Raw genomic sequence first — 25,105 nt, forward strand, 5'->3', positions numbered from 1 at the left:
ATTAGGACATATCGGACACATTATTTAGAGAAAAAAAAACAACAGGTAGAACAACAAAAAGAATCATTAGAAATTCAGAGTTCACACCCACGACAAGTATGTCATAAACCGCCCTGACTGAATGACGTGTGTCCTAGCATTGTAGGCCCAAAACGAAAACCCCTATACGCAGCCTTGTTAAGTGAAGAGGATAAGCTGAAGCACTCTTAAATAGACCAGGTCTCCACATCTTTCTGGAGGACTGAAAGTATATCAAGCAGGATGTGTTTTGTTCAAACACAAACTAACCCCTCGGTCCCCCTGTGGTGCTAAGAACCAACGTGGTACTAGAAGCAGTAGCTTGCTGATGCAACGCAGAGAATAAATGAAGAAAGTGCTTCTTTTTTTTTTTTTTTGGTCAGAAGTTTTCCTTCCACAGAATAAAGGAAGTGGTTTAGTATTTTTCTGGCTCCGCCCTTTCTTCGTCAAGTGTGTTTTTTTTCTCGCTGATGTTGATTCGAGGCTGTAATTATCGTCATTCGTGGCTGTAATTCTCACTGTTATAAACGCCCTGACTGACAGGCTGACTGACCTCGTCTTAGGAGAAGACAGTGGACAAGCTGACACTGATAGGTATGTTACAATGACCTTAACATTCATACCACATTATCACACACGTGATTTTATTTTACTCCACAAAAGAATCTTGGGAAACATGTCATATTAACCAGTAGGCAAGAATAAACAAACTTTGAAAACTGCTCATTCTGTTAATTTAGACCACCCAGTCAAATTACAGCAACGTTAACATACGTCAAATGCATTCACAACTACTGCTGTAATTACAGTGTATTTAAAGGGACAACAGCAAATACAGTATTTTGCTGCTAACCGGGCTTTTATGTATGGTCTTACGTACAGACGAACAGGAGCATAATGTCTGCCTGTTTTGTTTGGCTGGGTAAAGATGTGATAAAATGCAGGGAGGAGACAGTGAAAATCCCATTATTTAAATTCTGAACAAAGCGATTGTTAATCAGACACTTGGATCAGTTTTTGAATTGCTCGTTAATTGACCAGGAAAAAAAAAGAAGAGAGAAAAGATGTATTTTTTTCTCATCAACATTCAGGAAGGATAGCCTGAAAACTTATGAATTCAATGAGAGAATTAACTGATATTATTAATTTTCCTGCTGGAAACTGATTGAATGTAGATCTTACGTATTTGCTGTGAGTCATTATTACATGGAAAGAACTGGAATTAATGTGCCTAAACATATGAGATTAGATTAATTAAAAAACATTTTTTTAAACCCTGGTTTTGACCAAAACATGCAGTTTGATAGTTGCTTGATATATTTCCTGTGAAAACTCATTGGTCTTTTGCTTATATTGTTAATGATTCTAATCTCACAGACTTATCACAGATAATTATTCAACAGCATTTTGCTCTTTTTCAAAGCAAGATACAAAGTATGATGGTGTGATAGATCGCAGTAAAATGTGCAGTGTTAAATCTACTCTAACAAAGTACATATGAGTCCAATAGGGGCCCTATGAACTCTATAAGAGTTTAATTAAAAATTTACTGTGATACTGTACATACTGTATATGTGTGTGTGTGTGTGTGTACTGACATGGTTGGTGCTTATTTAAGATTAGAGTACCTTCCTATCCTTGGTGAGACCTTGGTTTAGCCATTGATTAGCATGGCCATTGATTACAGTCTGCCACTAGGGGGTGCTATCGAGTTGGTCCCTGCTTCAAAATTGTGCATGGAACTCCATTTACACCTGACAGAAACAGTGAAGAAGCAGAACACCAGAGGAAATGAGACAGCAACATAAAAAAATATATTTAATACAATTCTCTCATCTGTGCCAAAGACAAGATACCGATCTAAGAAAAACACAGGGGAAATCAGAAAAGACAAACAAAAAAAACAACTTTTTCCCTCAGATCTGAATATGTACTACCTTCCAAAGTTCATTCATTGCAACAGCCTTTACAGAAGGTAGCAGGAGGAAGGAAACTATTATTCTGGATAGTTCGGCCTATCCTTGTGGATTTATACGCACTTGAGTCTTTCCAAGCAACATCTGATAACAGCCAGAGCCAATAAAAGCCTTTTGTTTCTTTTTTTTTTTGGGGGGGGGGGGGGGGGTGGCGGACATCTGACACAGTCTCTCCTCTTCACACGCTTGTCCTGGCAGTGGCTGTTTAATTTGGGTGAAAGGTTGCTTTCATTGTCTGATTTTGTTTTTTTTTAAGGCTGCACCTAAATTAACTTCCTGCTCGTAAAGAATTTTTTTTATGATCCTCATGCCACTGTCACACAGGAAGTGACCAACAGGAAGTGCTCACATCTAGTGTAACTCAGACAGGTGTGTTAGTACAGTAGTTGTGGCTTAAAAAACACAAAGACCAGGGGCGGTGCAGAAACTGTTTGAGATCCTCCTGAGGTAAGTCAGATCCACAACTGCACTGATCAGGTCACTATTTTAAATTCCGTGACCCTTTAGACACTCATATAATTCCTGCAGATTACTGAATCTTTTAAAGGAAACACTTCATTTTCACCAATATTTCAGTATTGGGGTCAATTCGATTTCTATTTGACTACTTGAGGAAAGTCAATTCAGAAAAAAGTATTTTCAGAATTCTGAGTCAGTGTTCTAGAACTCCATCGCTTTCAGTTACGAGTAGTGATTGTGACATCAGCATTAGAATGTTCAGCTAAGAAGATTCTAATCACATATCTGTGACCGGAGGCCTCTTTTAACTCCGGAGCCGTCGGGGTTCAACACAACCAAGCAGCCATTTTTTGCGATTTCAAAAAAAATCATCGCAACATTGGAGCGGCAGGCATTATTAAATTGCAGAAGGAGGCTGAGGGAGGAGGGGGCAGAACAGAACTGCATATATCTGTCTGTTTGGTTCTGAGATCGCTCTGAGACAGATCCAGGCGGGATGGGTGCACATCCTGCGGCTCGTATGGGTCGTTGAGAACGCAACTTGGGAATATGCCGTGTCCCGGGATGCTTTTAAAGGGATCTCGTCAGTTCCATCTCTCGGAAAGAGCTTTTCCCGGCGTGATCCGTGGTGGAGGAACCATCTGTTTAATTTGAAATGAGACACGCTGTTCAGTGAGAAACAAATGAGCTCTGGGGTTTTTGAATCTTTGCATGTGTGTGGTAATAATGTGAGGTTAGCAGTGAAATGCTGTTGGAGGTTTCAGACAAACAGACTTCTCTGTGCCGGTACAACAGGCAGCCTCTCCTTTCCAATGTTCATGATTAACTTCATATAAAAGTGAACGGCCCAGTAAATCCTTGGGCAAGGTCTACACGGTGTTTCTGGCACCCATTTGCACCGCAGCGGATCAGCGTGCTGCAGGAAGTGGAAATCTAAAACGTTAAAAAAGCTGCGTGTTCGTCTTGCACTGTTATTGAATAGATGCACATGTCAATGTGTTGAGAAATGCATTAAAGCACGCATTTTATTTTCAGCTTCGGAAAGAGGAAATATCTCTACGCAACTTATTATCTGCGCATTTCCTAATAGGGTATTCTTGGCTGGATACACTACTCGCACATGCTCTGAGTGAGAATGCTTCTGTCCATTCCATTACATCACTGGCATTTAGCAGACGCTCTTATTTCATTTTTTTTTTGCATTTTTTACATAGCATCCACTTATATACAGCTGGTTAATTTTCCTGAAGCAAGTCAGGTCAAGTACCTTGCTCAAGGGTAGCATGAGCTGCGTCCTACCAGGGAATTGATCCTGCAACTCTTAGGTTATAAGTCCAGTTCCTTCCCCATCATACGTCATCGCCGCCTACCTCGAGCTGAGTCACGCTCTCTAACGGCCTGTGCTTCTTCTCCCCGTAGCCTGTGTCGTTGAGGTAAAACCGAAGACCGAAGCGGAATGGAAAAGACCGAACATAGGCCGCACAGGGACCTGGTGCTGGGCGTCTACATCGTCACCTTCGTGGCCGGCGTTCCCGCCAACCTCCTGGCGCTGGTCGCCTTCACCCGAAAAGTGCGCCAGAAGGCCACGCCCATCGACATCCTCCTCCTCAACCTGACCGTGTCCGACCTCATCTTCCTCGCCTTCCTCCCCTTCAAGATGAAGGAGGCGGCCGACGACATGCAGTGGAACATGCCCTACTTCCTGTGCCCGCTGTCCGGCTTCCTGTTCTACGCCACCATCTACAACAGCACCTTCTTCCTGACCGCCGTCAGCGTGGAGCGCTACCTGGGCGTGGCCTTCCCCATCAAGTACAAGCTGAAGCGGCGGCCCGCGTACGCCGTGGTGGCCAGCGTGGTCTTCTGGGTCGTCTCCCTGGGCCACTGCAGCATCGTCTACATCATGCAGTACTTCGAGCACGGCAACAGCTCGCAGCCCGCCCCGCAGGAGAGGAGCACCTGCTACGTGGAGTTCACGCCGGCCCAGCTGGAGGTGCTGCTGCCCGTGCGCCTGGAGCTCTTCCTGGTGCTCTTCTGCATCCCCTTCCTGGTCTGCTCCTTCTGCTACGTCAACTTCATCCGCATCCTGTGCCGGCTGCCCAACATCAGCCTGCCCAAGCGGCAGCGGGCCATCGGCATGGCGCTGGGCACGCTGCTGGTCTTCGCGCTCTGCTTCGGGCCCTACAACGTCTCGCACGTGGTGGGCTTCGCCTCCCGGGAGAGCCCCCCCTGGCGCGTCTACGCCCTCCTGTTCAGCACCTTCAACGCCTGCCTGGACCCGCTCATCTTCTACTTCTCGTCCTCGGCGGTGCGCGGCATGCTCAGGAGCGTCCTGCGGGGCGCGGCGGGGCGGCTCCGCCCGTCCTGCGCGGGGGACAAGGCGCGCTGCTACCCCCACATGGTCTGCACCGCCACCGAGGAGAGCACCCAGTGCTCCAACGAGACGTCCTGAGGCCGCCGCCGCGGCGCCGTGCCGGAAAACGGGGTACGCTCTGGTTACTCCTCCCCCCGTCCATTACACACTCCTCAGACTCAAAGACGCAAAAAGGTGACTGAAAATGTACAACGCTCATCCCTGGGACGGTACCCTCCTGGTGCATTGAAACTGTACCTCCAAGCAACGTGGTTTAAATGATTCATTTGTACTTTTTTTTTCCTTTTCTTTTTTTGCTTGTAGCAGGTGCCTATTAGTAGCACCCGAAGAGCGTTAACGTACATTTCCGAGCTCGTTTGGAAAGCTTGTTCCGGAAAGAACAAAGATGTTCCGCCACCGGTTCCGTTATTTCGGACAGTGCTCCTCCCGGGTTGTCGGTGTGGAGTTGTGGTTCTCCCACCCGTAGCCGGCTACAACCCCCCGCTCTCAGCACTTTTTCCGCCTCTCTCTCCGAAAAGGCGGTTCGTTTTTTTACGGCCTGCGAGCGTCGGTAAAATCACGGCTTGTGAGCCGCAGATTTATCTGCGCGAGGACCTTGCCGTCGTTGCACAAAACGGCTGCTGTGTCCAACGCTCGTCGGATTTGTGTGCGTTTTATCGTCCTCCAAAGGCACTTGCTCAGGAGAGATTTAACAGTGCGCATAAAACAATTTTATACACAAGAACAGAATGTGATGTGTACATAAGCTGTAGGTTCTGTAACGTATGCGCGTACAGATATTTGTATATAAAATGAACGTGCTCTCATGGTTTTAATATATTGATGCTAATTTCATCCGTCCAGGCTTTAACATTGTAATCTATTGATGCAATTGGTTATTTTGAAATGTTAAAGGTATAGAATGGAGTGCACCTTATTTGTTATTTAGTTGAGAATACTTATTTTAGATAAGCTAAGACATAAAACATAAAAAGATACAGATGTTAAATATTACATTTTTGCATTCGCTGTCTGTGGTAAAAAGTCACCAGTGACCAGCAGGTCAAACATTTAAGCCAAGTAAATGGGTTCTTTAAGTCTGATAGTAGTAGCCTGTATTTAACTTATTTCATTTTTGGAAATAGACATTTCATTGTAATGGTAACCTGGTGTATTTGACTGTTTCCTGAGTTAGTATCAGGGGGATTCATCCTCAGATCAAAGAATGTTTTGGACCAATCACAGTCATCCTTTGCTTCAGAATCTCAGGTGCTGATTGGCTGAAGGGCTTTGATGACTGTGAAATATAATATAATTTATAATCTATCACCTATTGCCAGGAGATCCCACTTCTTCAGAGGGGTACTTTGGGTATTTAAGCGATTACTCATAGTTGCTGCTGGATTATGTAACATATTAGCACAATAGTTGTATGATATTTTCCTTTTTTTTCTTTTTTTTAAGCAATAAAGAATCTCAAACTTCACCCAAGAAGACAAAAAACTAAATAAAAAAACCTAGGATGTGGGGCTTGATAGGACAGACTGCAAACACAGTTCTGGTCTGTCATGTTTTACAGTGTATGCTGCTTCTTCTAACATTGCACATCTTCGTTATTGATGTAAATTTGTTTAAGTATTCAGGAATCTACACGTCGACGCCAATGCACTTTATGTTGCCTAGTGTAATAAGTTGTCATAATAACTTAATAAATATTCAATAAGTTTTGTATGTCTAGCATCTTGTTTAATTGTTGTTTCTGAAGCATCGCTTAAGCCAGTACTCTACGCTGAAAACAATTATGGTTCTACTGAGAAGCCGGGGTATTTGCTGAAATTGCCATCATCATCATCATCATCATCATCCACTATTTTGTCCAATAACTTGGCCAAACATTGGTGACATTTTGCCGATTCTGACGCACAGATAGCACTGGCCACGCGTAACTTTGTTGAAAGAAATGGCATGAGTTAGCCAGTAATCAGGTCAAACCCAAACTCAAACCCTCGGCCCCCCACCCCCCCGTCCCGTTCAGCCTAGAATTGTCAAACTTGGTACATCGGTGTACCTCCTCATGCTTGATATTTTCGCCTCAAGGGCCAATAATTCCCTGTAATTTTTGGCCACCATTTTGACATTAAAAAAAAAAAAAAAAAACTCCAAAAGATAACTTCTTATGAACTGTAAATCCAAATTATGCCAGATTTGGCGTGTATTGGTAGTGAATGTGTCTGAACTGTGGATTGAAAGCGTTATTAATGAGTTCATTAGACAATGCTAAAATAAACATTTTAACTGCATTTCCCCCCCCCCCCCCCCCCCCCCACTTTTTCTCCTCAAAACAGTTGTCCTTGAGTCACTTCTTAACCGAACCTAGAATAGGTTTTTTTTTCTTTTTTTTTCTGAAAGCGTAACGACACATGGTGATTCTGTTATGGATTTTTTGGGCTACCTGTCCCATGGACAAGAATACAGATTAACCCCTCCTTACCTAATCTTTGAGAACTTAGTTACTTCATTATTAACACACACTTCCACATGTTACATTTTGAAATACTGTACCGTTCACAAAACAATTCTCAAACCGTAAGTCTGAACGACACCATGCTGACAACAGACGTATCTTAACTTTGTGTGCGAAATGAGCCGCTCGTTGAAAGTAATATGAACGCATTAATATTTGACAGTGTCCCCAAAACCCCAGGTTCAGAATCACTACCATGGTAACATGGTCTAAAAGTTGAAAAATCACCCCCTGTCCCTCTGTTTGAACTGCAGTGCAATAACATGTTCACTGTTCCCTTGAGACCAACAAGGCCCACCCATATTGCTTTCACCATTTCACTTCACATTTCATCACACACTTTCACTTTTTCGGATTTGAAAAGGAACCTGGCTCAATGCTGCCTGTGCAGCTATATCTTCATGCCTACATTTTGCCACCATCACTTGCTATACGCCATATAAATATCCCTTACCTCCAGCAATGAAACCAAACTGAAAACACCCATGATCCTTTGCACTTAGTAATTGTATTCACAAGTACGGTCAAAACTGGCTAAATCAACACTTCTCCCTGCAGAATTGGAGTTTCCTTACCTTTGACCCAAAAGTTTATAATAGTCTTGACAATTATCAGCAAGAACAGTACAAAATGAACTCTACTGTAAATGCTGTGTGCATAAGCACTTTGCCTTATCACTTTTACACACCTGGAATATGCTGGAAATAATAACAGATATGAAAGATCAACAATGGCCCTGTGTTTGGTTTACTCTACAGGTGTGTGCTTATTGGCCATACGAAGGAGGTGCTGTTTTCAAAGTAGAGGAGGGGGCATATAAAATAGGTTTCCTGTATTGATTGTACTATTTTCCTATTCCTCTCTCGCTACATTACTCATGAACGCCATCGTTGCAAGGCGCGAGAACCGTAGATAAGACCGTGTTCTATTCTTCGCATAAATAAGAAACCCAGTTTTGGTCGAGCTCTGCGACAAACCCCTCACGATTATGACAAACGGCTGCCGTGCTGTTTGCGGAGCGTCACCGGGTTACTAAGAGACATTGTTTGGAGAGCTCCGGGACTACAGATTACGGCAGAATCTTATTAATTTTCGTTATCTGCGCTGAATATCGAGGCGATTGGGTAAACAGCGAGGAGCGGCGCTTTGGCTCCGTGTGGCAGTCATTTTGCCAGCGGGACGACAAGTTGAGGAGGCAGTGTGATGAGCAGCAGTCTGGGGCCTAACATTCAGTCGGGTGAGCGATTCGTTGCGTGACCAAGTTAGGGATTTTATATGGATACTGTACAGAACGCGAGGGCCGCGCTTCCGAGAAGACGTCCATAAGGGGTTGGACAGTGCATTATTTCTGAACGACTCCTTCAAAATCGGTTGGTGTTTTATTTTCTCAGCGCCTGAGGCAATCCGCTGTAATTGTCTCGTTGTAGGCTAATTAAACTAGCCTCCAGCCGTCCGATCGCTGCTAGAACATAACACGCTATCATAAAAGCTCTACTTTATCCGTCGATTGCGCTATTAAGGATTAAGGACCATTTGAAACTCTTTGTTGATTCATCTGCAATATTTCACCTGGGTACCTGTGTTGGCAAATGGCCAGGGTTACACATGGTCCGAGGAAGGTAACTGTCAGAGAGAGAGAGAGAGAAGAAAAATAAATCATAGTATTACAGATGAAAATGAGTAAGTTTTTGTTTGGAGAATTGCACAAATAAACATACATATTTTGAAGAAAAACTATGACCGTAATTTAATTTATGGCCAAAAATCTAGACCATTTCCCATTTTTTCAGGAAGGGAAGCAGGTTCAGGAGCGCGTGGTGGTGTAGTGTTCTGTACTGCATACACAAGATTGATTGCAAATGTACGGTTTTGACACTCGGGGACGCTGAGACATGTAATCACAGTGAATTGGGTAATTTGTCAGTGACCTAACTGTTAACTATTTCAATCCATATTTCTTCTGCTCGTGTGTGGAAAGGTCTTGGTTTTAACTGAGACGTGATTGAACTTTTTATTTATTTTTTTTAAAGAGTGCAATGGAAAATTTTGTAACAATTCAGTTTTCTTATTACCATTTCTCTTTAAAGCAGTTTATTTTTGTCCCTTTCCAGGAATGGTTTTGTGTACTGCGTATTAAACTGTGATAAAACCGCATCGCTTATGGCAGCCATTAGGGAATAATATATAATCTTAATATGTTCATAGAAAGGACACTGGCTAGAGAATCATTATTTTAAGGGAACAAGAGTCGTAGATGATGTGTTTTCTGTGCTGTTAAATATATGAGACCATGATTTGTTTTATTATTATTATTATTATTATTATTATTATTATTATTATTATTATTATTATTATTAATATTTTGGGTAAGGAGGGGTATTCTCTCTAATGTCTCTCATTTGGAACATAATCATCCATAATCAGCCATGGTTTCACTTTGGCGTAGGGATATTCCCCCCCGACACCCATACTGGGAATGCCGTATCTAAAGTCTGTGTATTTATCTGATCACCATCGCGCACATTCATGCGCCAGTGACTCATATTCATGCCGTACACCAGAAGGTGTGACACAGGTGAGCGCGTGTGCCTACAGGTGGGAAGGGGCTTCTGGTCAGCTAAAACCGGCAACCTGTTATTGAGCCACCGACTCACACCTGCATTGGCCAGGTAAAGGTGGGCACAAATGATTGACCTGGAATAGACAGAGAACGGGACTCAGTCCTTAATCTTTACTTACAAATATATGCAAGAGTTCTCTTTTCTTTTCTCCACAAGACCAGGTTCGGCAAGATAATCTTGGTGATTGTTTTGTGATTGTTTTGCTTAAGTCTAAATGCACAGGCTTGGAGAAACCGCAAGAAGAAATAACACCTGTATTTTCTGCCTGTTGAGAAGCCATCTTAAACTCAAACCTGAGTGGTGTCTGCTGGTTTATGTTTAATTTCTGCACTTAAGGGCTTTATTTATTTAGTGTAATATATTACGATATTTAAAGACAATTATTAGTATATTTGCCAATACATTATGAAGTGTTGTGATGTATGCATAATATATTTATTTCAATATATTTTACAATATATTCCAGTTCCATAAGTGCTAGTAAACAGCACTGTAATGTGTCCAGTGTTACTTCAACTCTAACAGAGTACGTATGAAACAATTTGTGACCGTATGCACTCTCTAAGAGCTGATTTAACTCTGACCATTTTACTACGAGGGCCTGCATTAGCCATGGGAACAGTGAGATGTGTTAGGCAGTTATCTGTGGGGACTGACTGCTCATACTGTGGCTAACCGCTCATACTTTGGTCAACTGTTATACTGTTGCTAAATGCTCATACGGTCACTAATTGCTCATGCTGTGGATAACTGCTCATTCTGTGGATAACTGCTAATACAGTGGTTAATCGCTCATGCTGTGGCTAACTGCTAATGCAGTGGTTAACCACTCATGCTGTGGATAACTGCTCATTCTGTAGCTAACTGCTAATGCGGTGGTTAACGGCTCATGCTGTGGCTAACTGCTCATTCTGTGGCTAACTGCTAATGCAGTGGTTAACCGCTCATACTGTGGCTAACTGCTAATACAGTGGTTAACCACTCATGCTGTGGCTAACTGCTAATACAGTGGTTAACCACTCATGCTGTGGCTAACTGCTAATACAGTGGTTAACCGCTCATGCTGTGGCTACTGCGAATGCAGTGGTTAACCGCTCATGCTGTGGCTAACTGCTAATGCAGTGGTTAAATGCTCATGCTGTGGCTGACTGCTAATACAGTGGTGAACCGCTTATGCTGTGGATAACTGCTCATACTGTGGTGTGCTTTTGCAGGGTCCCATGGCAGAGGGGGAATCATGATGTGATGGATTCCACGGCTGTGGTGTAGAGCGGTCGCTAACAGTCACGTGGGTGGGAGAGAGGACCCCACTGCCCCCTCCCGTTCCCCCTCCCCTGTCCCCCCCCCACTGCTACGACAATGATGCAGTCACTCCCGACGGAGCTGATGCTCCTGGTCTACATCGTCACCTTCGTGACCGGCCTCCCCGCCAACGTGCTGGCCTTCTACGCCTTCTGCCGCAAGGTGCGCCGGAGGCCCACGCCCATCGACATCCTCCTCCTCAACCTCACCGTGTCCGACCTCATCTTCCTCGCCTTCCTCCCCTTCAAGATGAAGGAGGCGGCCGACGACATGCTGTGGAACATGCCCTACTTCCTGTGCCCGCTGTCCGGCTTCCTGTTCTACACCACCATCTACAACAGCACCTTCTTCCTGACCGCCGTCAGTGTGGAGCGCTACCTGGGCGTGGCCTTCCCCATCTGGCACAACCTCAACCGCAGGCCCGTGTACTCGGTGATGGCCAGCGTCTTCTTCTGGGTCTTCTCCTCCACGCAGCTGAGCATCGTCTACATCATGCCCTTCTACAACCCCACGGGCGGCAACGTCAGCCACGACAGGTGCTACGAGAACTTCACCCGCGAGCAGCTGCACATCCTGCTGCCCGTCCGCCTGGAGCTGTGCGTGGTGCTCTTCTGCGTCCCCTTCCTGGTCTGCTGCTTCTGCTACATCAACTTCATCCGCATCCTGTCCCGGCTGCCCAACATCAGCCGCAAGAGGCGCCTGCGGGCCATCGGCCTGGCGCTGGGCACCCTGGTGGTGTTCGCCGTCTGCTTCGGGCCCTACAACGCCTCGCACGTCGTGGGCTTCGTCACGCAGGAGAGCCCCAGGTGGCGCGACGTGGCCTTGCTCTTCAGCACCTTCAACGCCTGCCTGGACCCGCTCATCTTCTACTTCTCCTCCTCGGCGGTGCGGGGCATGTCCAGCTGCTTCCTGCAGGGGCTGCGGCAGAGGCTGCGGCTGACTGGCTGCCGCCCCCCGGTGGAACGCCCGGGGAAGGACGCGGGAAGGGACCCCGGCCCGACGCAAGCTAACGCCCTCTGAGAGCAGGCGTTAGCGGCTTTAGCAGACATGCTAGCGTATGCATTAGCGTGCATGTTAGCGTATGCATTAGCGGACACATTAGCGTATGCATTAGCGGACATGTTAGCGTATTCATTAGCGGACACGTTAGCGTATGCATTAGCGGACACATCGGAGGAGAAACACCTTAGCGGACATATCGGAGAAGAAACTCTGTCTCTGTGGTGGTTTATATTTGTGCATGCTGTTCTTGGGTTATTTGTCTTGTCATTCTCATCGGTCGATTCCCTAAATATCTTTGCGGTGCGTAGTTGATGACACGCAATTCTTAGTCTTTCTAGTTCATCTTTCTGGATCCCTAAATGTCTTCACACCACATGACGTGTGGTTCATCTCTCTGCCTGTTATTTTTAAAAATTGTTTTTCACTCTTGTGGTTTTCGCGCCCGTGCATCGGAGAGTTTTACGCAGAATTAATTCTAGATCACTAATTTTAGTTTCACTTTCTTCGAAACGGCCCATCGATGAGCTGCGGGGAAGCAAACAGGAAAGGCAGCAACGCAGCCGCATTGAAATCACCCTACGCAGTTTTTAAAAAAAGCCACCCCCAGATGCACAAAAGCCCAGCCGTGACACACGTAGGCTGATAACGCAGCTCACCTCTGTGATAATGAACACCTCGTTGGGATAACCTGCCTGAATGATTGACTTCATTTTTTAACTCCCCTGTAGCCTTTTCCCGGGGAAATCGATGGCATTCAAAGGCAGCATCGTTGCATCCCTGCTGACCCAAACACCTCCCGCTCTCCCTGTTTCCTGCCTCTGAACCTCTGTGCCATGCATGGAGAGGCTAGCATGCAGGGACAGGGATGACTGTTTGACTATTTTTTCTAAAATTAATTAATCAAATTCCTTTATACTGCAGTCACCAGTGGCAACTCACACATCTACCGTAATGGATAATAGCACAATCACATGTGGTAGGGACACGAGAATGACCATCAGACACCAATTTGCATGCTTATCTAGGAATATGGCTAAGCTTGGTGTTCAGGTAAATAATTGCTGGGGTAAAACATAAGGAGTGTTAAACTGGAACAAATGCAGAACGGCCCACCTTGTCTACACCTGCTGTTTAGAAATAATGCGTGTGAGTCCCTCAGTTGCAGAAAAAAACACGTGCAGGGAATCGACAAAAGGAAAACAGCTGCAGTATGAGTTCATACAGAGTCAACAGTACCTACTTATTACCTCATTTCAAACTAGTGATACCATGGAGACTCAGGCTGTGGTACCGAAAGTGATGTAGTTATTCGTTTTCTAGAAACAGTCGCCCTCGGTCCTGGTCCCGGCAGAGCCGCACAGTCTGCCGGTGCTTGCTTTCGCCACCGATTCAGACCCAAGAAACCTCAGTGTGACCTCAGTTATAACAGTGTAAACGTCTGCTTTCAACAAAAAAGCAGGTGATCAACTGCTGTGCTACAAGTGCTGAGTAAAAAAAAAAACAAAAGCCAGCAGACCCTGCAGCTCTCCCGGGGACCGCTGTTCTAGAACGTCATTTTTGAATGGAACCCTTTCAGGGGCTCACTGAGATTGCCTGTTTGTAAACAGCTGACGCACTTCTTCACATGGTCTGAGTCTGTAGCTCTGAAGGTTAATTATTTATTTCCTGTTCCAGGAAAAAAAAAGAGTAACGACATATTGCAGCGTCTGTCACGAGTAACTTTATGATGGGGATTTCACGCAGACGTTTGCATGTTATGCTCTGTTAATGCTCAGGCCTCACTGTCTAAGCATGTTTCTGTTTTCACTAAGACTTTGTTAAAGGACGAATTATGAAGCACTAATAATGAATCCTTAAAAATAACAGCCATAACCCTTGTCATACTTTGAGAGTACATCAATTATAAGTATTATGTTTAGGTTACACAAGGCTTGTTTCAAGCGTAGGTTTTGTTGTCGCGCGAGCTTCATCATGCTGGGGGTGTGGGCGGGGTTGAGAATGTTGGAGGAGACGTTTTTTGATCGTAAACACGGGAGTGAAGCAAGGACTGAAATCCTGCACAGTATGCCTTTAAAGTGAATCGGAATACAGCAGAATAAATGCACTGCTGCTTCTCTTTGGCTGTGGGAGGATATATTAACAACACAATGATCTTAAGCTTTTTCATATGTCACTGCAGTGAATAGATAAGTAAACATATTCACTGTTTCAGAGAGCAGCAGCAGTCATTCACTTCTTGCAACGACAAGCAACCAATTAACAAAAAAAAACTGCTCCAAGAAGCAATAGAAAGTTATGGAAAAAGTAGCCTGTATTTTTTGTGATTAGAAACAATATAAGGCACTTAAGTGTATTGTTTTCTGACAGACAGTGAAGTTATTGATTGTACCAAAAAGTAACCGGGTTCTATTATGATGAACCAAATAACCCATAATAACAGGACCACTAAATAACCCATAATTCATAACCCAAGTTAGGGAACCACGTTAAACGTGTTTTAGAGGTCCTTGTAAAACATGTTGTACTTTACTGTAGTGATTTATTTGTGCTCAGCAAAAAAAAATACAAAATACTGCTTGACTCAGCAGAACCACAGGGGAGTTACGTGGTGATAAATTCAATCCGCCTTTTCGATATTGTTTTAAACTGGTCTAATAGGTCCGTGTTGCGTGGCAGAAATTGTTCTCAAAAGGCACCAGGGTGTTTTTTAAAAAAACGGAAAGATCAATGGTTTGGCTTATTATCGCTTAAAATATATTAATACCTGCGGAGGTTTACAGGGGAAAAGTAAATAAGAATTTAACGCTGGACCCCATGAGAGATGTTCTGCTCGATGCGCAGTACACCCTCGAACACACATGGAGCAGATCCTTATTGTTTTTTTCCCCCCTGAGCTGACCATTGAAAAGATAGTGAATAATGAAAAAAAAACTTTCCCTTGTTTTTTTTTTGTACATATATCCACAAATGTGTGGTTTTTAGAAAGATTAAATTTTATATTGTGTTCATATTGATTCTGATATTCTGTTGCACCTGAGTGTATGTGTGTGTCTGAGAGAGTGAAAGGAAAATGATGCACTATCTTGATTTCTTCATAATAATAAAATAATATTTAGCTGCACTAGACCAGTTGTGTGGCCACAGAAATGCACCACTGTGACAATTCAAACAAGACTGGCAGATTGTTAATTTAGTTTCTTTTGTAATGAACTTACCTCTATTAATAAAGATTATTATATAATCGAGTAAACTTTTGATGACAAGTATTTAAGTTTATCTTGAGTTTAATGTTTGTTTCACACACTTTACTCCCGGCATTATTTCAATTAGCATGAAATGCATATTTTTAAAAATCTAGTTTAAAAAGTAATTGTTAGACCAATGTAATCATCATAATCATACTCAATCCTGTTTGTTTATTCAAGGTAAACACATAAAATTGGCACGTTTTTCCTATTGGAATAATGAGTGGTAATTAAAAAAGGATTTGACTGGGAGTGACACCATAAGCAAAATAATCAGAGGCCGTATTCACAAAATCATGGCTAGGTGTAGCTCCTAACTTCGATTTAGGAGAATCTCTATAAAATAATCGGCTTGTCAGTCCTAAGTTTGACTCAAAAGTTATTGGTCTAAGAATAGTTCACGAAGCTTTTTAGGGTTAAAACCAGCTCCCACATCAGTACGTTATTTTTGGTTTCAATCAGCTAAATTTTGCCAACGTTTTTATTTATAAATCTTTATTTGAATATGGCAACAGGATTTTTCCTCTTTTACCGCTACAGCATTTCTATTATGAATTTGCCAACACAGACACTTATCTTTTATTGACTAATCACTGCGGGTACAGTAAGTAAGCAAAGAAGGTCAACCTCGCCCCTTTCTCTGGGCGTAAGAGCTCTCACCGTTCCTTTGTAAAAAGTTAGGTCTCAGCAGCTTTGTGAATAGGCCTTAAGAGGTCAATCTTAGCTAGGGACTTTTAGTGCCGATTAGTACTCTTAGTAACTCTTAGCTGAAGATAAAATCTTGTGTGAAAACTGCCCTTGGACAAACAGCTTCTCTCTTTTTATAATGTGCACTTGTAATCTGTTTCTTGATCACGATGATATGATGCACAAACAGTTCGCACGCTTGCACACGTGGTTTCTGTAGCTAATGGGCTCTTTGTGCTCGGAGTATTCAGCATAACACAACCACAATGCAAGAGACAAACGTTCCCTTATGGTGCTCTGACTAGTCATTTCTACTTCGCTGTTATACTTAGCGCTAAAAAAGGTGTCATATGCTGAACCGATGTTCAGCGTATGACACATTGAAACCCTGAAGCCTTTAGATGCCTGTAGAACCCTACAGTCGCCTGAGAATTTTTCAATGAAATCATCACCAACCCGAATGCATGCTAACACGAAATGAGAGATATTTGCTCTTCAGCACAGGTGAATAACAGGTGAATGTAACATTTCTTTTTGTTCCCCAACTGGCAGTGCTCTGCAGGGAGTTAACTTGTGTCTAAAAAGGTCAAAGTTCAACTGGATTTCAAGTGAAGAATTTGACCCAGGGCTTCTATGCGCAGGCTGACATTAACTTAAGTGTAAAGCCAGCTCCAGTGACTCCACATCACTGTGAGTCTCCATGGAGGAGGACACTTTTTTTTTTTTTTGTTGCTTCTCAACACCATTTGGATAATTAAAATGAAAGTAACAAACTCAAAAATACAGAGGCGGTTTTTAAGGAAGGAAGTGGGAAAACCGTGTGACTTTCCTGTTGCCAGTTAGTATCTAATCAAATATTTAAATATTTACAAAGGGATATTGGTACTGATTACGGGTACAGACACGGAAGCGTCTACGTTCGTGGCACTGGGGAGAGAGAGAGAGAGACAGAGAGAGAGAGAGAGAGAGGTAATATTAATATTACTCGGATGTAGCGTGATTGTTGTTGTTGTGACCACAGCAAACACACAGACCGCCTCTCGCAGCTAATGCAGCCGTAGCACTAAGGATGTAATCTGGCTTTTTTTTTTTTTTTACGACAGGCACGTGCAAACAATATTGTTTTCCCCACGTGTGATGGCAATGAGAAATGCGCGCCCCATGTTTGGCCCCAGGTAGACGTTATTGTTATTGCCGGACTTTTGTCGTTAAAACTTTATTCAGGCGGTGACGTTGACGGCTGCGATTCAGACGGGAGGACCCGGGGAGGTACCGGGCCGCGACGGCGGAAACTGCTGATCCGCTACTCCAGACGGGGGAGTGGAACGCGGCGACGCCGGTGACGCCGGCGAAGTAGGGCAGGGGGGCGGGGCTGAATGACTGCGTCAGCACAACCTGACGCTTCCTGGGGCCCGTATCAGGGGCCTGTATCAGGAAGGAGGATTACCGAGTCAGCCGGACGTCTGCACTGAGTAAAAACCCGGAACAACTCTCGTTACCTCAGTCCATGTTCCAGATTTGGGAGGGTTCTGGGCTTTTTTTTTTTACTAAGCGCAGTTATCCCGCTAACTCAGTAATCCTGGGGGGTATTTCACAACACAGGATTACTGAGTTAGTTGGATAACTGCTCTGAGTAAAGCCCGGAAACCCCCACCCCCCAAGGAAGACAACTTCTAATGAAGTCAACATGCTGAATATCCATCGAAAAATTTTATTTCAAAATATGTATTTCATGGCTTGTTTAAAAAAAAAAAAAATATATATATATATAGTAATATCTAAAAGCAACAAGAATGTGTTTATTTCTGTATAACTGAGGGAGCTAAGGAGCTTAAAAATGTTGTGGGTCTTGAAAATCAGGCGTTTTGAGTGTCGAGGATGTTGCTGCCACTTCTTAAGGGTCTTCTAAAGGGTCCGTTCCTCTCTTGAAATGTAGTTTTCTGTAAAACAGATTAGATTTATGGATCACTAGGTTGAGCATCTTCAAATATGTGATACCAAGAGCCTTACAGACTTTCAGCTTGTGTGCATGTGTGTGTGTGTGTGCGTGTGTATGCGTTTATGTGTGTGTGTGTGTGTGTGTGTGTGTGCATGCGTTTGTGTGTGGGTGTGTGTGTTTGTATGTGCATGTGTGTTTCCATGTGAACACAAATTAGTGTATGGGTGTGTCTATACAGAAGGGTTTGTGTGGTATTTGTGGCAGGTTGTGAGTATATGAGTGTGTATGTGTGTGTGGGTTTGTGTGTATGTGTGTGTGGGTTTGTGTGTATGTGAGCGTGTACGTGTGTGTGTGCATTTTTGTGAGTTTGTATGTATTTGTCTTGGTGGATTGGTAGGTTTTTCCCCCCCCACTTCAGTGAATGGAATTTTCATGCTCACCTGTCTTAAAGGTGACAAGGCTCCCTCTTCTTAAACAGCCAGTTCAGAGCTGCGAAAGGCATTTAATATGATCACGAATTTAATCTGAGCAGCTCCACAGTACACGCGCCATTATGTCCTGCGCAGAAATCTACTCGCCTGCAACGGCGAATCCCAAGGCGACTCCGGCGAGGAGGCAAATTTTAATGACGTTCAGGCATCGGATGGCATCGCCGGACGGCGGTTCTGTAAATATTAAACATGCACAAGCAACGACGAACGTGTGGTGTGAGACACCGTTCGACACACTTCCTTCTGGAGCAAATCTACAGTACATTTCCCGGCAGGAACCTTAGTTTTTTTTTTTTCGCTTTGCACGAAGAGACGGTAATGCCGTAGGAGTTACCACACACACGTAAGTACACAACGGTGTTATATAAAAGCGGTGTTGCTCTGTGTTCTTGCGCAATGTTGACCCCCCCCCCCCCCCCCCCCCAATAGAACAACGCAGAATTCTGGTAAGATCGAGCACTGACTCAGAAGCACATTGTGCACTTGCATAATTGCAAAAGCGACGGGGGAGCGTGTTCAAACAAACTAAACAACGCCTCAAAACATTGCATATATGTACGGAGCAGGTTGTAAGTATTTGGACACATTTATTTTTGTTGCTTTGGCTCAGTATTCCCGCACATTGGATATGAAATATGAGGTTAAAGTGCAGATTGTTGGCTTTGATTTCAGAGAATGCACATCCATACTGGGCGAACTGTGTAGGAATTACAGCCATTTCTATACATAGCCCCCATGTTGGGGAACCACAAGTAATTGGACAGTTGGCTAATTGGCTGCTCAGCTGTTTCTAGCTCAGTTGCGTGTTGTCACATCATTAGTTAATGCAGAAGAAACTCATCTCTCAACATGATGAACAAGTAAGTGTCATTGCCAGTAAAGCAGGTCATCACGAGGGTGAAAAATAAGACTAAATTGATCAGAGACATAGCCAAAAAATGTCAAAATCAACTGTTTCCCAAATTGCCAAGAAGCAAGAACACACTGGCGGGCTCAGCAATAGCAAACAGCCTGGTAGACCATGAAAGACAACTGTAGTGGATGACCGATGAATAATATCAGTTGTGAAGAAAAAGCCCCTTTCAACTGTCCCACACATCAAGAACAGTCTCCAAGATGTAGGCCCAGATGTGTCAGAGACTGCCATAAAGAGAAAGCTACACCAGCATAACCTCAGAGGTGTCACTGTAAGATACAGACCACTGGTAATCCTCAAGACCAGAACAGCCAGGTTTGAGTTAGCTGAGAACTACACTTCCAGAAAACTGAGTTCTGGAACACAGCCTTGCGGACAAGCAAGACCAAACATACGCCAATGTGACGGAAAGAGGAAAGTGTGGAGAAAGAAAGGAACTGCTCGTAATTCGAAGCGCACACCGCCTCATCTATGAAACACGGTGGGGGTAGTGTTATGGCTTGGGCATGTATGGCTGCCACTGGAACTGGCTCACTGTTCTTTATTGATGATGTCACTGCTGACAGCGCTCATGTTTAATTTCAAATCCATTGTGCTGGAGCACGGAGCCAAAACAACAAAAAAAATGTGTCACAGTCATAATACTTTTAAACTCTAATGGCTGTGATAAAAATGCATGCAATATTTGTTATACAAAAAGGTATGATTAATTGATTAAAAAAAATAAGCTGGAGTTTACTCCTTGTGTGCTAGCCACTGGAATATGGAATTGCTTACAGAGGAATGCAATCACGTACAACAGGCATCTGAAAATGCAGTGCTGAAGAGCTGCAGTGTCTGCTGTTTTTTGTGTTTCAGTGGTTGGCTGAAAACAGTAAAGCAATGCATCCTGTTCAGTCTGATACAGTCCTTCGGCTCTTGTTCAGATTCATAAACTCTGCTGGAGTTACACTGACACTGAACATGCTGTGCAAGCAGAGCTTGTTTTCATGGCCTTAAATGGCTGCTGATGAATGAAACCGCGAAAAAACCTGCAGACGCTGCGGCCCTCCAGGACCGGAGTTAAACCTGCAGACACTGCGGCCCTCCAGGACCGGAGTTAAACCTGCAGACACTGTGGCCATCCAGGACTGGAGTTAAACCTGCAGACACTGCGGCCCTCCAGGACCGGAGTTAAACCAGCAGGCACTGCGGCCCTCCAGGACTGGAGTTAAAACTGTTGACACTGAGTCCCCAGACTAACACACTTACCCCAGTTGAGGGAGGCAGACAGTGCGGTCGGTAATGCTGGGTGGTCACGGACTGTACAGGTGTAGGTGACCCCGGCAGCAGGACCAAGGGAGAGAGGCAGCACACTAACAAGATAAGGCCCCCGGCCAGAGCTGTCAGTCACGAAGATACACTGCTGATGTGGGCGGGGCTTCACTTCCATCACCAGGCTGACAGGAAGCCACACTTTGGGGGCGGAGTCATCGTTCTCCTCCAGTGTCAGGTTCTGCCGAACCGAGCCGTTCGTTTGGACAGGCCCCGGATCAGCTGACCCAGGCGTGCAGTCCTGCAGTTCTGACTCAGCGCCATTTTGCGTCCAGCTGAGTCTGACCTGATTTGGGTGGAAGCCCCCCGTCACACAGAACAGGTTCCACTGTCCCGACCACAGGTCTGACGGCACCTGCAGGAAGAGGTGCGGGACTGAAGGGGGCGCTGAAGAGCAGAGATCGGATCACCAGGTTAGAGAAACACATCACACTCTCCCTTCTACAAACTACTTTACTGTCACTGTACTGTACAAATCACTGTACTGTATCGTCAACCAGAAAAAATAACTTTATTGTACATTTTAAAAAATTAAAATATGTTTTTATAATTACATTTGTTGAGGATTTTTCAATTAATGAATTCAATTTCAATTGAGCTCCAGAAACTTGACCTCATCCCTGGCCTGAAGTGGCAGTCATCATTAGGGCATGTGGCTAAAATGATAAGTGTAGCCACATGCCTTAATTACACAACATCAATGTTCATATTCAACCGGTAAAACTGATCACCAGCATACTGGAGCAAAGCCTGGGTCTCACAGTTAAGAGAGAGTCTCCACATATGACTGCTGCCATTATTTCTAGCCTTGTTATTACATTACATTACATATATTTGTCAGATAAAGCATGCTATTCTATGTGTATATGACGAACATTACATTACATTTATCTGTCAGATAAAGGATGTTATTCTATGTGTATATGAACGAACATTACATTACATTTATTTGTCAGATAAAGCATGTCATGCTATGTGTACATGACGAACGTTTGTGGATTGGCAGAAAATGACTTCCTGTGAAAATCAATAATGTACTGCACCAAACAGTAAGTGAATTATCAGGCTTTGTCTCAAGGTTCTATGTGCATGTGCGTGTGTGTGTGTGTGTGTGTGTGTACGTGTGTGTGTGTGTAATGATTAGTAGAGAGGGAAAGTGAGAGGGTGGTTGTCTATAATGATTCACATTGATGCTGAAATCCCCCACAGCTACAGGAAAGCACGTGGTTTTCATTTAGCTATAAATATAATTATTTCCTATTTCTACTGTTGAGGGAAAAAATATTTGCTTCTTGAATAGTCTGCAGATACACGTACACATATACATATCTCTCTCACACACACATATACTGTACGTATGTATAAAAATGATATCTATATCTCTATATATTATATTTCTTCTCTAATCTGTCTCTAGGATTTAGAAAAACCTTGGTTTTTTTTTGTTGCTACTCTATGTTTTTACATGAAGGTCATTGTCACATTTTCTGTGGCCCAGAATTCAAATGAAATCCGAGGCGGCGCAGACAGTCAGGAACCGGGCCCGTTCCCCTCTCACCCAGGACTCGAAGTTCGGTGCCGTTCCCCCGGTACGGGCTCTGTCCCAAGGTTTTCGCGACGCAGGAGTACACGCCCGCGTCCTCCGCCGCCACCGGCGCGATCCGCAGCGAGGCCGCGTGCTCCGCGAGGGAGAACCGCGGCGGGAGAGCGGGGGAGGATATGGCGGCTGCCTCCCCCCCCCGTCCGCGCGGCTCGTCCCGCGCCCCGGCGGGGCCTGGGGTCCTGTACCACTGCACCCCGTAGTTTCGGTCGATCCATCCCCTGGGCAAAAGGCAGGGCAGGACCACGGACCCTCCCCTGGTGGCGGTCACCACTGGGGGGTGCCGGCTGACGGTCGCCCCGCCGCTCATTTCCATGGCTACGTGGGAGGGGGTGAGGGGTGAGGGGTAGGGGGGGGGGTCACACAGTATGGTCAGCATGGGTCAGACTATCACTCAAATGACAGAAACAAAACAAACAAATCTCTTCATTTGTACTGCGTGCTAAACTTTCATCCATGCTATCATGCCATGGCAATCCTATAAAACCGATATTTTCCATAACATTTTGTATGCATTAAATGATAAACATATGCATAACTAAATGCATGCACATATATGTCTGATTAATACTGTATAACTTTTGTTTAAACACTTGCGAAAAATGGAAAAATGTCAATTCACATCACCCACTTGATTCTTGCAGTGTTAGGATACATGTACTATGGCATGTATTTTTAATGAAGTAAAGTCTGTCTGTTTTTTTTCTTCTGTTGGAAGACAGTTACAGAAAAACTGTTTGTTGGACCAGATCATCTTCTAGATACAGGCAGACAGAGAAATAGATAGATAGATAGATAGATATATCAGGCACTTTCAAATAATTATATGCGACAGCGTCAATATCAAAGTGGTCAGGCTTTTCTTTCTGCACCTAAACAAATGATATAACTTCTACAAAAGTAACCATGGTTTCACTGAACTATCGGCTCAACCAATCATAGCCCGGAATTCCAGTACGGTCCGAGCGCCGCACTCCAGAGCTATTATACCTTTTGATATCCGTGGTGTTTTTGAACACAGCAGAGGAGGGGGGGGGTATGGGGGTGGCACTGACCTGCCATTGGCTGGATGTCCCACAGGAGAAGGCACAGGTAACCGACAGCCGGGGAGGAGAGGTACACACGCGGCATCATGTCGCGCCCCCGAAAAACCCTGCAGCACACTGGGTCCCCCGCCCTGCGCCGCACAGCTTTTTAAAGACCCGCCCGCTTGCGCAGAGAGGCGGCAGCAGCCTGTGTTTTTTTTTTCAGGAAATAACGGGGTGGAGGGGGGGCTATGGGGGGAGCGCTTCGTTTCTGGGTCAGACGCGCTGTTTTATGAGCGTGCGAGCCTCGTGATTGGCTGGCCTGTTGAGCACGGCCTGCGAGCCTCGTGATTGGCTGGCCTGTTGAGCGCGTCTCCTCCGCGGAAAACCGAGCGTGGGCCGAGTTTCCGGCTCTTTGGCGAAAACTCCGACGGCGTGGTGCGGCGCGATCGCAATGCATCCTGGGTAATCGTTGCAAAAAAAAAAAAAAAGCCCCTCGCTGCGTACGTGACCTCCATAAATGCTGACTGCAACAGAGGTCATGCCCCAGCAGTCCCCCGGAACAAGGTGCTAAACCGCTCTGCTGTTAGGGGCAGGTGGTAGAGCTTTGGGACGGGGGGGGCGGGGGCGGGGGCGGGGGCGGGGGCGGGGGGGGGTGGGGGGGAGGGTTGGGTAACTGGGGGGGGTTGGGGGGGTGACATAAACAACCTGAGTCAGCGAAGTTAGAATTGAGATCCTGGTGCTCTGATACCTGCTTTGCATCGCTCAGGTGGACGGTACACACTGCTGGTGATTGACGCAAGAAGCTACCACCCCAATAACTCAAAAGCACTTTCTGAGATGATGAAAGGCACTATATAAAGTCAATGAATGCAATGTTATGCACTTTTGTACGTCGCTTTGGATGAAAGCGTCCGCCAAATAAATGTAATGTAATGTTACGGGTTGGTGGGTGGAGCTTCTGTCGGCCACGCCCCCTGTGGGAGGAGCTGTGCATATACAGGGCAGATGAGGGGTAGAAGGTTTGATAAAGGAACATAAAGGACGTTTACTTCTTATGGAGAGGATTTCACTTATTTGTCCAAGCAAACTCAAGTTTGAATAATTAAATGATTAAATAATTTTTTGCTTTGAATGAAAATCTTAACCAAATGTTTTTCTTCACCCCGAAGCATGGTAAGATATCCATTATATTACATTACAGGCATTTAGCAGACGCTCTTATCCAGAGCGACTTACACAACTTTTACATAGCATTTTACATTGTATCCATTTATACAGCTGGATATATACTGAAGCAATTTCGGTTAAGTACCTTGCTCAAGGGTACAACGGCAGTGTCCTTATCCGGGAATCGAACCTGCGACCTTTCGGTTACAAGCCCAGTTCCTTACCCACTGTGCTACGCTGCCGCCCGTGTAAACCGCTGAGGCCGTGTGAACAGCGCTCGCTCCAGTGTCTGGGAAACCGCGTACTGATATAGGAATCAATAAGGAACATGACATAAACACAACACAACAGAACAGAACAGAACAGAACAGAACAGAACAGAACAGAACAGAACATAATGACAGGGAGAGGCGAGAAGTGTTCTAATGTCCTCAGGAACCTGGTTATTGGCGGTGATGTACGACGC

General features: G+C 44.7%; 3 protein-coding genes across 4 annotated transcripts; 2 read left to right on the plus strand and 1 right to left on the minus strand.

Moving 5' to 3' along the window:
* The first annotated feature begins 490 nt into the window (after positions 1-490).
* On the plus strand, positions 491-6,540 carry LOC118212289 (free fatty acid receptor 2-like). Of its 2 annotated transcripts, none has more exons than XM_035390051.1 (2): positions 491-612; positions 3,873-6,540. In XM_035390051.1, exon 2 carries the CDS (start codon positions 3,910-3,912, stop codon positions 4,900-4,902), a length of 993 nt encoding a protein of 330 aa, XP_035245942.1. In that variant the 5' UTR covers positions 491-612; positions 3,873-3,909; the 3' UTR covers positions 4,903-6,540. The 2 variants fall into 2 exon arrangements, with proteins under 2 accessions (XP_035245942.1, XP_035246029.1); XM_035390138.1 differs by lacking the exon at positions 491-612 and adding an exon at positions 2,141-2,441.
* Positions 6,541-11,281: 4,741 nt separating this feature from the next.
* Positions 11,282-13,750, plus strand: LOC118224019 (free fatty acid receptor 3-like). Its single transcript, XM_035411172.1, has one exon. The coding sequence runs from the start codon at positions 11,308-11,310 to the stop codon at positions 12,268-12,270; it is 963 nt and encodes a 320-aa protein (XP_035267063.1). The 5' UTR covers positions 11,282-11,307; the 3' UTR covers positions 12,271-13,750.
* Positions 13,751-17,975: 4,225 nt separating this feature from the next.
* LOC118236094 (signal-regulatory protein beta-1-like) lies at positions 17,976-23,578 on the minus strand. Its single transcript, XM_035434153.1, has 6 exons — positions 23,500-23,578; positions 22,403-22,762; positions 20,782-21,231; positions 18,702-18,788; positions 18,564-18,612; positions 17,976-18,124 (listed from the first exon to the last, which is right to left on the minus strand). Exons 1-5 carry the CDS (start codon positions 23,576-23,578, stop codon positions 18,569-18,571), a joined length of 1,020 nt encoding a protein of 339 aa, XP_035290044.1. The 3' UTR covers positions 17,976-18,124; positions 18,564-18,568.
* Positions 23,579-25,105: the final 1,527 nt, after the last annotated feature.

This window comes from Anguilla anguilla, chromosome 1, assembly GCF_013347855.1.
Source record: "Anguilla anguilla isolate fAngAng1 chromosome 1, fAngAng1.pri, whole genome shotgun sequence".
Classification (NCBI taxonomy): domain Eukaryota; kingdom Metazoa; phylum Chordata; class Actinopteri; order Anguilliformes; family Anguillidae; genus Anguilla; species Anguilla anguilla.

Bases quoted from the DNA above. Each gene is read 5' to 3' on its own strand.
- LOC118212289 (XM_035390051.1), top strand. From the start codon at position 3,910: ATGGAAAAGACCGAACATAGGCCGCACAGGGACCTGGTGCTGGGCGTC.
- LOC118224019 (XM_035411172.1), top strand. From the start codon at position 11,308: ATGATGCAGTCACTCCCGACGGAGCTGATGCTCCTGGTCTACATCGTC.
- LOC118236094 (XM_035434153.1), bottom strand. From the start codon at position 23,578: ATGATGCCGCGTGTGTACCTCTCCTCCCCGGCTGTCGGTTACCTGTGC. The intron at 21,232-22,402 runs GTGAGAGGGGAA...TCTGCTCTTCAG, and splicing joins CACCGAACTTCGAGTCCTGG to CGCCCCCTTCAGTCCCGCAC. The intron at 18,789-20,781 runs GTAAGTGTGTTA...TAATATTTACAG, and splicing joins GTCTGCCTCCCTCAACTGGG to AACCGCCGTCCGGCGATGCC.